Below are 14,121 nucleotides of genomic sequence, written 5' to 3'. Positions count from 1 at the left end.
CCTCAGAAGTATTTGCTTCTGAGGAGGGACAGGGTCAAAAGAAAGAATAGAATAAATGGGGGGGTGGGATAGGATTAAGGGAAATAGAGTTAGTTTTTCACAGCATGTGTACTATGGAAGTGTTTTGCATAACTGCACATATATAACCTATATTTAGTTGCTTGCCTTATCAATGAGGGTAGGTGGGGAGGGAGAAGGGAGAAAATTTGGAAACCAAAGTTTTAAAAACACATGATTAAAAAAAATGTTTTCACATGCAACTGGGAAATAAGAAATACAGGAAATGGGGTACAGAAATCCAACTTGCCCTACAGGAAAACTGAAAGGGAATGGGATAAAAGAAGGGGGGGGGAGAGATAGAAGGGAAGGCAGACTAGGGGACTGGGTATTTAGAATGCATGCCATCTTGGGGTGGGGGAGGGGCGAGACAGGGTGAAAATTCAGAACTCAAAATCTTGTGGAAGTAAATGTTGAAAACAAAAAAATAAATAAAAATTTCCATAAAAAAAAATTATCATGGAAAACTGCTCTGATATTCTAGAACCAGAAGGTAAAATAGAAATTGAAAGAATCCAATGATCAACTCCTGAAAGAGCTGATGAATGAAATGAAAACTCCCAGGAGTATTCTAGCCAAATTCAAGAGCTCTCAAGTCAAGGAGAAATACTCCAACCAGTCAAAAAGAAACAATTAAATTCATGGAGCCACAGTCAGGGTAACACAAAATTTAGCAGTTTCTACATAAAGTATTAGAGGGCTTAGAATATGATATTACAGGGGGCAAAAGAGCAAGGAATGCACCAAAGAATCACCTACTCAGAAAAACTGAGTATAATCTTTCAGGAGAAAATGGATATTCAGTGAAATAAAGGACTTTCAAGGTTTCCTGATGAAAAGACCAGAGCTGAATAGAAAATCTGACTTTCAAATACAAGAATTATGAGAAGCTTCAAAATGTAAACAGGGAAGAGAAATCACAAGGGATTCAGCAAGGTTAAACTGTTTACATTCCTACATTATTAGATGATACTTCTAACTACTAAAAACTTTAATTATTAGGGAAGTTAGGAGAAGCATATATATATATATATATATATATATATATACATACACAGGGAGCATGGGTATGAATTCAATATAATGGGATAATTATCTAAAACAATAAAATAAAGGGGTGAGAAAGAAGAATGCACTGGGAGAAAGGGAAAGGAAGAGGTAGACGGGTAAATTATCTGACATGAAAGAGGCACAAAAGAGCATTTACAGTGGAGGGGAAGAGAGGAAAGGGGGCAAGCATGTGAACCTTATTCTCATCAAAATTGGCTCAAAGAGGGAATAACATACACTCAGTTGGGTACAGAAATCTATCTTACCCTACAGGAAAGTAGGAGAAGGGGATAAAAGAAGGATGGGGGCTGAAACAAGGGAGGGCAGATCAGGGGAGGCTGTAGTCAGAATGGACTTTTTTTTTTTTGAGAATGGATATTTGAGAATGGACAGGGTGAATGGGGAGAGAGAGTAAGATAAACAGGGGAAAACAGGATAGAGGGAAATACATAATAATAACTGTGAAAAAAAATTTACAGCAAGTTTCTCAAATTTATAGAAGAGCCATTCCTCAACTGGTAAATGGTCAAAGGATATAACTTGAAAGTTTTCAGACAATGTAATCAAAGCTATCTACAGTCATATAAAAAAATGCTCCAAATCATTACTGATTAGAGAAATGCAAATTAAAACAACTTTGAGCTACCAGCCCACACCTATCAGATTGGCTAATATGACAGAAGAGCAAAATGACAAATGTTGGAGTGGATGTAGGAAAATTGAGATACTAATGCACTGTTGGTGAAGTTGTATACTGATTCAATCATTCTGTAGAGCAACTTCAAACTATGCCCGAAGAGCTATAAAACTATGTATACCCTTTGACCAAGCAATACCACTATTAGGTCTGTATCCCAAAGAGATTAAAAACAAAAAAGGAAAAGGACTCATATAAACACAAAAATATTTAAAGCAACTCCTTTAGTGGTGTCAAAGAACTGAAAATTGAGAAGATATCCATCAACTGGAAAATGGCTGAACAAGTTGCTGTATATGATTGTGATGTAATACTATTGTGATATAAGAAATGATAAGCCAGAGGCAGCTAGATGGTGCAGTGGATAAAGCACCGGCTCTGGAGTCAGGAGGACCTGAGTTCAAATCCAGCCTCAGACACATAACACTTATTAGCTGTGTGACTCGGGCAAGTCACTTAAACCCGATTGCCTCACAAAAAAAAAAAGAAAGAGAAAAAGAAAGAAATGATAAGCCAGATGCTCTCAGAAAAACCAGGAAAGACCTGCATGAACTGATGCAAAGTTGAATGAGCAGAACCAGGAGAACACTGTATACAGCAACAGCAGTATTCTATTCTCAGCAACCCAATGATCCAAGACAATTCTGAAGGAGTTATGATGAAAAATGCTATTCATCTCCAGAGAAAGAATTGATGGAGTCTGAATGAAGACTGAAGCATACTTGTTATTTACTTTCTTTTTCTTGGATTTTTTTTTGTCTGTATTTTCTTTCATAATATGACTAAACCAAAAATGTTTTGCATGCACAAGCACAAATTGCTTGCCTTCTCAATGGGGATACAGGGGGAAGGGAAGGAGGAAGGGAGAGAATTTGGAACTCAAAAAAAAATTTTTTTAAACAAATGTTAAAAATTGTTTTTACAAGTAATTAGAGAAAAACATAAAATTGATTAAAAGTTTAAAAAATTTGTTTATATGTAATTGAGAAAAAATAAAAATAAACAACATTTTAAAAGATCATTGTGGAGAAACAAATCTATCACTTTAGAAAGATCCTAAAAAAAAAAAAAGATCCTAGCCATTTAGACAAGTGACTATCTTCAAATATTTAATAAATATTTCTAACAAACATAAATATACAATATATACTTAATCTCATCTGTAGTTTCAGAATTCACTTTCTTACAACAACTAAAAACACATCAAATCAGGAATAACTTTCTCATGTGGTCGAGTTTTACTCAATATATGTATGATAAACAGGATTACAGTTTTTTTTTAAATTAATTTATTTTTAGTTTTCAACATTCACTTCCACAATATTTTCAGTTCCAAATTTTCTCCCCATGTTGTTCCCCCCCCAAAATGGCATGCATTCTTAGTACCCCTTCTCCTAATCTGCCCTCCCTTCTATCTCTCTCCCCCTTCTCTTATCCTCTTCCCCTTCAATTTTCCTGTAGGGCAGGATAGATTTCTATACCCCATTTCCTGTATATCTTATTTTCCAGTTGCATGTGAAAACACTTTTTTTTTAGACTTTTGTTTTTAAAATTTTGGGTTCCAAATTTTCTCCCCTTCCTCACTCCCCACCCACCCTCATTGAGGTTATACATAGTTATACATGTGTAGTCATGCAAAACACTTCCCTAGTAGTCATGTTGTGAAAAACTAAGTATATTTCCCTTCATCCTATCCTGCCCCCCATTTATTCTATTCTCTCTTTTGACCCTGTCCCTCCTCATAAGTGTTTCCTTCTGATTACCCCCTTCCCCAATCTGCCCTCCCCTCTATCATCCCCCTGCTCTCTTGTCCCCTTCCCCCTCTATTTTCCTGTAGGGTAAGATAGATTTTCATACCCAATTGAGTGTGTATGTTATTGCCTCCTTAAGACAAATCCTATAAGAATAAGATTCACTCATTCCCTCTCACCTTCCTGTTTCCCCTCCACTATAAAAGCCTTTTCTTGTCTGTTTTATGTGAAATAATTTACTCCATTCTACCTCTCCCTTTCTCCTTCTCTCTGTATAATCCTCTCTCACCCCTTAATTTTATTCTCCAGATATCACCCCTTCATCTCCAACTCACCCTGTGCCCTCTATTTATCTATCGATCTATTTGTATCTATATCTATATATGTGTATATATGTGTGCGTATGTATATATGTATATATGTGTGTGTGTGTGTGTGTGTATATATATATATATACACATACATATATATATAATTTTTTCCCTCCAAATACTCTAATTCTGACAAAGGACTCTTGAGTTACAAATATCTTTCCATGCAGAATGTAAACAGTTCAACCTTAATAAGTCTCTTATGATTTCTCTTTCCTGTTTACTTCTTCATGTTGCTCTTGAGTCTTGTATCTGAAAGTCAAATTCTCTATTCAGCTCTGGTCTTTTCATCAAGAATGCTTGAAAGTCCTCCATTTCACTGAATGACCATTTTTTCCCCTGCAGCATTATACTCAGTTTTGCTGGGTAGATGATTCTTGGTTGTAATCCTATCTCCTTTGCTCTCTAGAATATTGTATTCCATGCCCTGTGGTCCCTTAACGTAGAAGCAGCTAAATCTTGTGTTATCCTGATTGTGTTTCCATAATACTTGAATTGATTCTTTCTGGCTGCTTGCAATATTTTCTGCTTGACCTGGGAACTCTGGAATTTGGCTACAATATTCCTAGGAGTTTTCTTTCCTTTGGGGATCTCTTTCAGGAGGAGATCGGTGTATTCTTTCAATTTCTATTTAGCTCTCTGGTTCTAAAATATCAGGACAGTTTTCCTTGATTATTTCTTGAAAGATGATGTCTAGGCTCTTTTTTTGATCATGGCTTTCAGGTAGCCCAATTTTCCAGGTCAGTTGTTTTTCCAATGAGAAATTTCACATTGTCTTCTATTTTTTCATTCTTTTGGTTTTGTTTCACAATTTCTTGATTTCTCATGAAGTCATTAGCTTCCATTTGCTCCATTGTAATTTTTAAGGAAGTATTTTCTTCAGTGAGCTTTTGGACCTCCTTTTCCATTTGGCCAATTCTGCTTTTTAAGGCATTCTCCTCATTGGCTTTTTGGACCTCTTTTGCCATTTGGGTTAGTCTATTTTTTAAGGGGTTATTTTCTTCAGTATTTTTTTGGGTCTCCTTTAGCAAGCTGATGACTTGTCTTTCATGATTTTCTTGCAACACTCTCAATTTTTCCTCTACTTCTCTTACTTGCTTCTCATCCTTTCTGAGCTCTTCCATGGCCTGGGACCAATTCAAATTTTTCTTGGAGGCTTTGGATGTAGGAGCTTTGACTTTGTTGTCTTCTTCTGGCTGTATATTTTGATATTCTTTGTCACCAAAGTAAGATTCTATGGTCTGATCCTTTTTGCACTGCTTGCTCATGATCCCAGCCAATTACCTGAGTTATAACTCTTTGTTAAGGTAGGGGTCTGCTTCCAGTGTGGAGAATGCACTGTTCCAAGCTTCAGGGGTTTTGTACAGCTGTTTTCAGAGATACTTCTAGGGACCTGTAAATTTTCAGTTCTTCCAAGGTGCTATGATCAAGGGTGAGGTATTTACTCCTTTCGTGGCCTGTGCTTTGTTCTATGAGTGACCACAAGCACTCTTTTTTGTCTTGGAACTGTGAGAAGGATTCTTTCTTCACATCCACTACAAGTTCCACCATGCCACCACTCCTCCTTGCCCCAGGACCACCACCCAGAACTGTGACCCAGATCCAAGCACAGGCAAAGAAAGAGAATCCTGCTCCAGCAAAGAGATCCCTGCAATTCCCCTCTGATCAGCCACTCGATTCCCCCTCAGTCTGTGTGCCCGAAGCTGTGGAGGCAGTTGCCGCCCCGGGGCCGTGCTCAGGGACTGGTGCTGGAATCTCGCGCTTCTCTCTCACCACTACAGACACAGACTTTTCCTACTGACCTTCTAATTGCCTTTGGCGTTCACGGGTTGAGAAGTCTGGAAACTGCCACAACTACCCACAATTCAGTCCTCTGAGGGCTGCTCCAGGTTCGCTGAGGCCTGCAAGCCCAGTGGGGCCAAACTGTGCTCCTCTCCCAGCTTGGTGCGACATACCTTTCCAATCAACCATCTAGGTTGTCTTGGGCTGGAAATTTTTTTACTCTTTTTGTGGGTTCTGCTGCTTTAGAATTTGTTTAGAGCCATTTCTTTACAGATATTTGGAGGTTTGGGGAGAGCTCAAGCAAGTCACTGCTTTTACTCTGCCATCTTGACTCTACCCCTAAGATCCAGGATTATGTATTTTAAAGAAATATTTCAATACTTCAAAGATTCATGATTCTCTATATCGGACTTGTCCTCATAGTGCAGAATGTAACTCCTTCCATGCCTTAATAGTTTCAAGTTTCTCTGACCCCACTCCAAAAAAAGATCACATGGTGGTCAACACTACAAGTAATAAGCTTCTGCAAATTTAGCTAGACTGGTCCTAGACAACAGATTGGATATAAGCTGCCATCTTCATGTAATGCCAACTGAGATTCAACTTAATTTGATATTCTAATCACTTCCACAAGATGATCTAGTCTTAACGTCAAAGTCAAAACTACATTATAAAAGATTTGGACCATTAAACTGAATTTACAGATGTTTTTGTTATTTTACACAATATAAAACACTTTTCATCATTACCTAACAAACACTCATTCTGCTGAATAGTTACTATAATTGATGCTGAAGGAAACACAAATATAAATCAGTCAGAACCCATACCAACCTCAATGAACACAAATATTAGAAAATAATTGTCTTTTCCATTTTTTAAGCTTACTCTAATCAAACCAAATGGACTGTTAGGTTTTTATTACAGAAGTTTTGCTACCATATCTAATTTTTACACAGACAAAGGCTAGTTTTAAAAGAAAGTACACATTGAGAGAAATATTAACTAGCATCATGGGAGTAATTTAAACCAGCCTTTTTGCTATGGTATATAAAAATGAACTCGCAGGAAACATTTAAAATAAAAAGCAAAAACATATGGCTTGGATAACAGAATACTTACCCGGGCAAAATCAAATGCATATCTGTAAATAAGTTTGAAATTTGCAGGCTCATTTAATAATGATCTCAAATAATCCAGAGAACTTCTTAATTTCTCTGTTGAATCACATCTAAAGAAAAGAGAGAAAATGAAAGGAGCTACATATGAAATGCAAGTTTATGATGTGCCACACAAAAACACCCTTTGTAGCAACATATACTTCAAGCAGAGGGAAAACACTAAAGGGTAAAGGTAAAGTAAATAGATAACCTATTTCAAACAATAAATGAAACTTGTGTTCTTAAAACAAGGCACAATAGTTTACAAATCAACTTTATTTTACAATCACTAGCCCTCTATAGCTGAGACTTAAGACTCATTTTCAACTTCAAAATAAAAACTACAGGACGCCAGACAGGTTTCATCATGACACCCTAAATGCCTTCTATTTGGAAAATGTATATGTATATGTGTGTGTGTCTATATATCTATACATAGGGTAGCTTAATGGTACAGTGGATAGAGTACCAGGCCTACAGTCAAGAAGACCCAAGTTCTAATCTGGCCTCTGACACTTACTAGCTATGTGATCCTGAACAAGTCACTTAACCCTGTTTGCCTCAGTTTCCTCATCTGTAAAAATGAGCTGGAGAAGGAAATGGCAAACCACTCTAGTATCTTTGCCAAGAAAACCCCAAATGTGATCATAAAAAGTCCGATATGACTGAACACAACTAAACAAGATGACTTGTGTCCTAGAACAATGCAGTTTACTATTTAACTTATTATTTAAATCTTCCAGTATCATCTTAATGAAATGTGGTCGCACTAATTCTGGTCATTTTTATGTAAGCAGCCCAAAAAATGCAATTTGGCTTCAGCAGTGCAAAATATCCCAGAAATAAGCAGCAATGGACACTAGACAAAATGGTTCTACCTTCTTAGTGGGATAAAACATAAGAGTTAAAGAGCCAAACCTACAACTTTATTCAAGCTATGAAAGCTGGAGAAAGGGGAGCATCTTAACTGTTGAAAATTCTTATCTACTTTAATTTTATCCCACGATTCATGGGATCAAATTCTTCCTGTCCTTCCTCCTGTAGCTGAGGGCAAATCTGAATTTGGAAACCCTGGGGAACCAAAAACAGGAGCTACCCCAGTCCTGACACTACTAGTTGTCATCCTCTTTCTTTAAGAATAGCTCTCAGGCAGGTGGTTTGCTTGTTTTCGTTTTCTGGCTCAGTGACTAAGACTTTCTGCACTCCGTAAGTGCTCACAATCAGATGCTATATTGGTAATCGTAATTTTTTTTTTAAAGATAATTCAGTAATTCCCTTCTGCTTCTTTCACTCAACTATTTTTATGTTAATTTTGCCATTATCAGCTATTTCCCACCCACCAATCACCTAATGTCACATTTTTGCCTTCTATGGATGAAAGAGTACTGAGTTCAAAACATATTTAGTACTTTGAAAAATAGAAGATGTTTTTGTTAAAAGAAAAATGGTTTAATTTTTATTCAGCATCCTGGCCTGATAGCTTTGGGGAAAAGCGGTTTTGTAATAAAACTTTCCCCTACTTTGTTCAAAGAGGAAGTCATAAATCTAAAAGAGGAAAAGGGAGACAGAGATGACAAACACAAGTTGGCAATAAGATTTTACACAGTCCATAGTTTCTTAACTTTTGGGACACAATTCCAAATTACTTTCCAGAATGGCTGAATCAATTTACAACTCCAAAAACATGCATTAAAATGCCTATTTTTCCCTCAGCCTCTCCAATGTTTGTTATTTTCGCCAATCTGACGTGAAGCAGAACCTTAGAAATGCTTTAATTTGTATTTCTCTCATTTTTAGCAATTTGGAACATTTTTTCATAAATGGTTGGAAGCTTGGATTTCTTCCTTTGGAAACTGCCTGTTCATATTCACTAACCATTTATCTATCGGGAAATGGCTCCTTAGTCTTATACATTTGAGTCAGTTCCTTATCTATCCTGAATATGCGAAGATTTTTTCCCCATCTCCTGGTTCCCTTCTAATTTTAACTCCATTAGTTTTGTGAAAAATTTGTTAAATGTATGTAATCAAAACAGTCTTTTGTTTCCTGTGATGCTCCATCACTCATTTGGTCATGAACTCACCTCCCACCCCTGACTCTCATCCAGAAATCTGAAAAATAATTTCTTCCTTTTTCTACTAATTTACTTATGATGTCACCTTTTATGTCTAAGTTTTGTATCCATTTGAAGTTTATCTTGGTACACAGTATGAGATGTTAGACTACAACTAATTTCTGCCAGATTGTTTTCTAGTTTTTTCAAAAGTTTTTGTCAAATAATGAGTCCTTGACACTAATAACAATGGTAGTGTGTTTGTTTCCTTATTTATTTGTTACCTTATTGGTGTTTAATCATTCCACTGATTAACCTTAAATTTTTAGCCACTCTCAAATCATCCTGATTTGATTTGCAGTATAGTTTGAGATTTGGTGTTGCTAGTCTGACTTTCCCCACTTTTAACCCATTATTTCCCCTTTAAGATTTTTGACTCTTCATTCCTCCATATGAATTTCCTTATTATTTTTTCTAGCTATACAAAATAGTACTTTGATACTTAACTAGTATAGAACTATAGGACTAAATTAATTTCAGTGATTTTGTCATTTTTATTAGCTTGACATAGCCCATCCAACTATTAAATAATCCCTCCTCCAATTATTTAAATGTGTCTTTATTTCTGCAGTTTTTAATATTTATATCTATATAATTCCTGCATGTTGTAGGCACAGCTCTAATACCAGTACCTTTTTGGTTCAGATTTAACGCTGGGATGAAATGAGAACTCACAAAACACTGAACATTTAATAGAGGTTTACTTTGCCCTTACACAGTAAGAATATACAGTAAGGATATAGTGGCACTTACACCCTCTTGAACACAGCCCTCATTTCCATCTGGAAACGTATCTGGTCATTAAGTCATCAGGGTATGGCAACTCCTACGGTCTCAGATACCCACTAAGTCTGAGAGGCCCAGACTGTAGATGGCTGGGGCTTTGCAAGCCTTTCCACAAGAAAGCTGCATCAGGAAAGCTGGAGCAATGAGGTCCCACGAGGGAAGAAAAAATTGGGGCTAGAAAAAGCTACATCAGGAAACATTGATTCTGTCATATTGCATATGTATTTTGGTAAATATTCTCCCAAATATTTTACACTTTCTGTAGGTATTTTGAATGGAAATTCTCTTTCTAGCTCTTCCTGCTGAATTTTGTGGATAATATATAGGAATACTGATGGCTTTATGTGAATATATTTTATATCTTATAAGTTTGTTGAATTTATTGTTTCAATTAATTTTTGAATTTATTTTAGAGAGACTTCATAATAAATCATCACTATCATTTACAAAAAGCTATAATTTTGTTTCTTATTTGCCTATAAATATTCCCAGGAATTCTCTTTCTTAGAGAATTTTCCTAGAGAGCATTTCTAGGACTATGTTAATAGGAATGGTAATAAAAGGCATCTGTGCTTTACCTTTGACTGAATTAAAAACATTTTAAATTTTTTTCCATTACATATAATACTTACCCTTAATTTTAGATAGTTATTACTTAGTATATCAAGATAAAGTCTACTCATTCTTATATGTACAGGGTTTTAACTGAAATGGATTTTGTATTTTGTCAAGTCTTTTTAGTATCTATTCATTATAATCATGTGGTTTTTATTACATGATTAACATGATGTTATTATATTTATAATCTTCCTTATATTGAAGCAACCATGCATATCTGCTATAAACTCAACCTGGACATAATATATAATCTTTTTTTAATATTAGCCTACTTGCTATCACTTTACTTAAAATTCTTGCATAAATGTTCACTGGGGTATTGGTCTACTTCTCTGTTTTGTCTGTCCCTGGTTTAGATATAAGATCATATTTATATCATAGAAAGAGATTGGAAGGATGACTTATTTTCCTATTACTGCAATTAGAATTAAATGTTCTACAAATGTTTTCAACATCTCTAAATATTTCTAAACCCATCCTGGTCCTAGAGTTTGTTTAGCTTTTTCTTCCCTTTGGGAGGTCATTTATAGTTTGTTCAATTTCTTTTTCTGATATAGAGTTACTGAAACAGTTATTTCTTCTTTTGTTAATATTTTTTAAAAGTATTTATCTATTTCCTCTAAGTTATAAGTTTTGTGCCAAAAAGAGGTTTCTGGTAATTTCTTTTCTTTACTCTTTAACTGTTGTGAATTTTTCTTGAGAGCAGGGGCTGTTTCATTTCTGCCTATGGTCAATGCCTAGCCCACAGTGCCACCTACATAGTATGTGCGTAATGAATTGAACTACTAACACTGGAGGATGTTAAATGATTGACAAATTTCAAAATCAGCTAAATATAGTTAAAAAAACCATTATTAATCTCATTTTAAAAGTAAAAACAACATACGTATACATGCACATTTATACATATACATATATGTATGTATATAAAATCCATAAAGTGAAGAGAAATAGAAATCATTCTAAGTTGTTAGGAATTAAATAATCAGTACACTACTGAATCACCAAGACCTACTACTATTCAAAAGTAAGGTTTAATGAACTTCAAGTGCAACATGAGTATAAAGTATGATAGAGCAGTCAAAAAAGCTAACACTCTCATAAAGTGAATGAAAAAAGTCATAGTTTCTAGAACAGGGAAGGTAACGGTCACAGCCACACCACCTCTGGACAACTGGGTTTAGCTACAGGCACCATATTTTAGGAAGGTTATAAACAAGCTGGAATACACTCAGGAAGCCAATCAGGCTGGTGAGGGCACTAAAGATTCTGCCAAAGAAAGATAAGTTGAAGCATCAAATGATGTTTTGCCCAGGAAACAGTGGATCTAGAGGGGAGCAAGGAATGCATAACAGCCATCTTAAGTCTTTTTATGTCTTCAAGAATGGCACGTAAACAGTTCTGGTTGGTCTCAATGAGTGAAACTAGAAGAAAGACATGAAAGTTGCAGTCAGATTCTGGCCCTATGTAAGGAAAAATTTCCTAGTTAAGTGGTTCATAATTACAATGGGGCTGCCTTGAGAGGTAGCAGGTTCCCTCCATTATTGTGGGTTTTCAGATGGATACCATACAGTTACTTGTTATAGAAGGGATTCATGTATAGGTATTGTTTGTACTAACAGGGCCACTAAGATCCCTTACAACTTTGTGGTATTGTGAAAATTCCTAATTGTTCATTACACCTCTACTGTTCAACATTCAGAATGTTAGATATTAAGGTGTATTACTTGAAATCTAACTTAGTAAACTACCCAAAGCAGAAACAAATTTACATACACAAGTGTGTGCACATACATACTGAATTTAGGTAATTGTTGTTCCTTAACATAATAAAAAGACTTACTGCAGAGATGTCATTCCTTTTAACCATTCCTGTAATGTAAAATAACCCATGTTCTGTGCATCCAATTTCCAAGCTAGTACAAGCATGACCACCTGTTTAAAAAAACAAAAGACAGTTGTAAGGCAGTAAATCTTTGGAATTTAGTTTCTAAAATACACCTTCCGTTTATGGGAATACTGAAAAACGAACAGAGCAACTTATAACAAAAAAGCCTTAGATTTCTAGCTAAGATGGGCTACCTGAATGGCGGCAGGTTTGCCCAGCTCTACACATCAATTCCAGTAAAAGCCTGAAATTCATGCTAAGCCAAACAAAAATCAAGAAATCCAATGAGAAACTACATTAACTTTTTCCACCCTAGAACTGCAGAAAAAGTCAATCGAGAGCCAAAAAACAGTATGAAATGAGGCCACCAGGAAAACCGGCACCCGCAAAGAATCTCATAGCCTCTTAGTACAACCAGAGACAGTTCAGAGACACATGCAGCCTAAAAAATTCTCTGTCTAGAGGCAGCAAGAAGATACAACTCCCCAAGAAAGCTAACAGTAATTGTAAAAAACCTACGATGAGGACTTTGGAAGTTCCCCTGAAACAAAGTGACCAATTCTCAGCAGGAACATAGCAATGACCAGAAGTATCAGCACGTTTTCAACCAGCACTCTCTAGGGTTCCAAGGTCTGTAGCATCCTATTATGGGACTTCAAAAGGGGCCCTGAACATTTCTAAATTTTATAGATTCAGGAAGGCCTAACCCCAGGAAGAAGGTAATGCAAGAACCCAGTTGACCCAGGGTAAGACCTAACAGGAATGACTACCTTCCTCCAAAGTACATTAAGAGGCAGAGCCTGGCCTTTGCCCCAATTCAAGAACTAAAGCTAGAGATATTAACAAACCAAAGAGATGCAGACTAATGTAAAAAATTACTGTACTTTAAAAGAAGGGAAAAGCAACTCCCTAATAACTTTCTATTCAAAAGAAAAATAAATTAATATCCCACAAGGACTACACATGAATACCTAGAAGAAATGAAGCAAGAGACTTAAGAAATGAAATTAAAACTGTTGAGCAAAGAAATGGAAGGAGAATAAATAAAAGAAGAGAAAAAGGTAAACATTACCTAATAACTAACTCCCTAAAAACTAGAATAGGACAAACAGAAATCAATGACTCCATGAGACAAGAAGAAATATTAGAACAAAATCAAATGATTGAAAAATAGAAAAAAATAAGATATTTAGTATAAAAAATAACTGACCTAGAAAACATGTCAAGGAGAGATACATTAAGTATTACTGGACTTCCCCAAAAACTCATGATTTAATTTAAAAAAAAAAAGGTGATCAGTATTTAAGCTATCATAAAATAAAATTGGCCAGTGAAGACCAAAAGACCTTTCTGAAGGAAAAACCAGAAGGAAAAGCCTCAGGAATATCATAGTTAAAATCCAGAGCTCCCATGTCAGGCATCCAGAAAGAAGTGTTCAAGTGCCAAAGAACACAGCTCATACAAAATCTGGAAACTTTTACTAAAAAGAAAAAAAAAACATCTTGGAAAACAATATTTCAAAAGGCAAAAGAAACAAGCTTACAACCAAGAATAATTTATGCTGCAAAGCTGAATACAAACCAACAAGGGAAAAAAGCGAACCTTTAATGGAAGAAGACTTTTAAGCTTTTCTGATAAAAAGAACAGAGCTCAGTATGAACTTTGAAACGCAAACACAAGTCAAGAGAAACTTAGAAAGGTAAATTGATTTCAGTGACTGGAAAGCCCTATATGATGTTGTAATGCCAAGACAATTAACAATGAGATGTCACTTCAGAAATTTAATGTCTTCAAAGAATGACTGAGGTTAGATTAGAAAAACTGAGGTCTTGGGGTTAGATTGCTTCT

General features: G+C 35.7%; 1 protein-coding gene across 5 annotated transcripts in view; it reads right to left on the bottom strand.

Moving 5' to 3' along the window:
• Positions 1 to 14,121, bottom strand: part of DCUN1D4 (defective in cullin neddylation 1 domain containing 4) — an 88,988-nt gene that overhangs the window by 19,197 nt on the left and 55,670 nt on the right. For all 5 annotated transcript variants that reach the window (XM_027836531.1, XM_027836532.1, XM_027836535.1 and 2 more), the window contains 2 exons: positions 12,229 to 12,320; positions 6,831 to 6,939 (listed from right to left, as the gene is read on the bottom strand). In XM_027836531.1, coding sequence (XP_027692332.1) covers positions 6,831 to 6,939; positions 12,229 to 12,320 — 201 coding nt within the window. The remainder of the gene's footprint in view (positions 1 to 6,830; positions 6,940 to 12,228; positions 12,321 to 14,121) is intronic.

Source organism: Vombatus ursinus, unplaced genomic scaffold (assembly GCF_900497805.2).
Source record: "Vombatus ursinus unplaced genomic scaffold, bare-nosed wombat genome assembly UNPS02014818.1, whole genome shotgun sequence".
Lineage (NCBI taxonomy): Eukaryota > Metazoa > Chordata > Mammalia > Diprotodontia > Vombatidae > Vombatus > Vombatus ursinus.
This window is presented reverse-complemented; position numbering and strand designations above follow the sequence as displayed.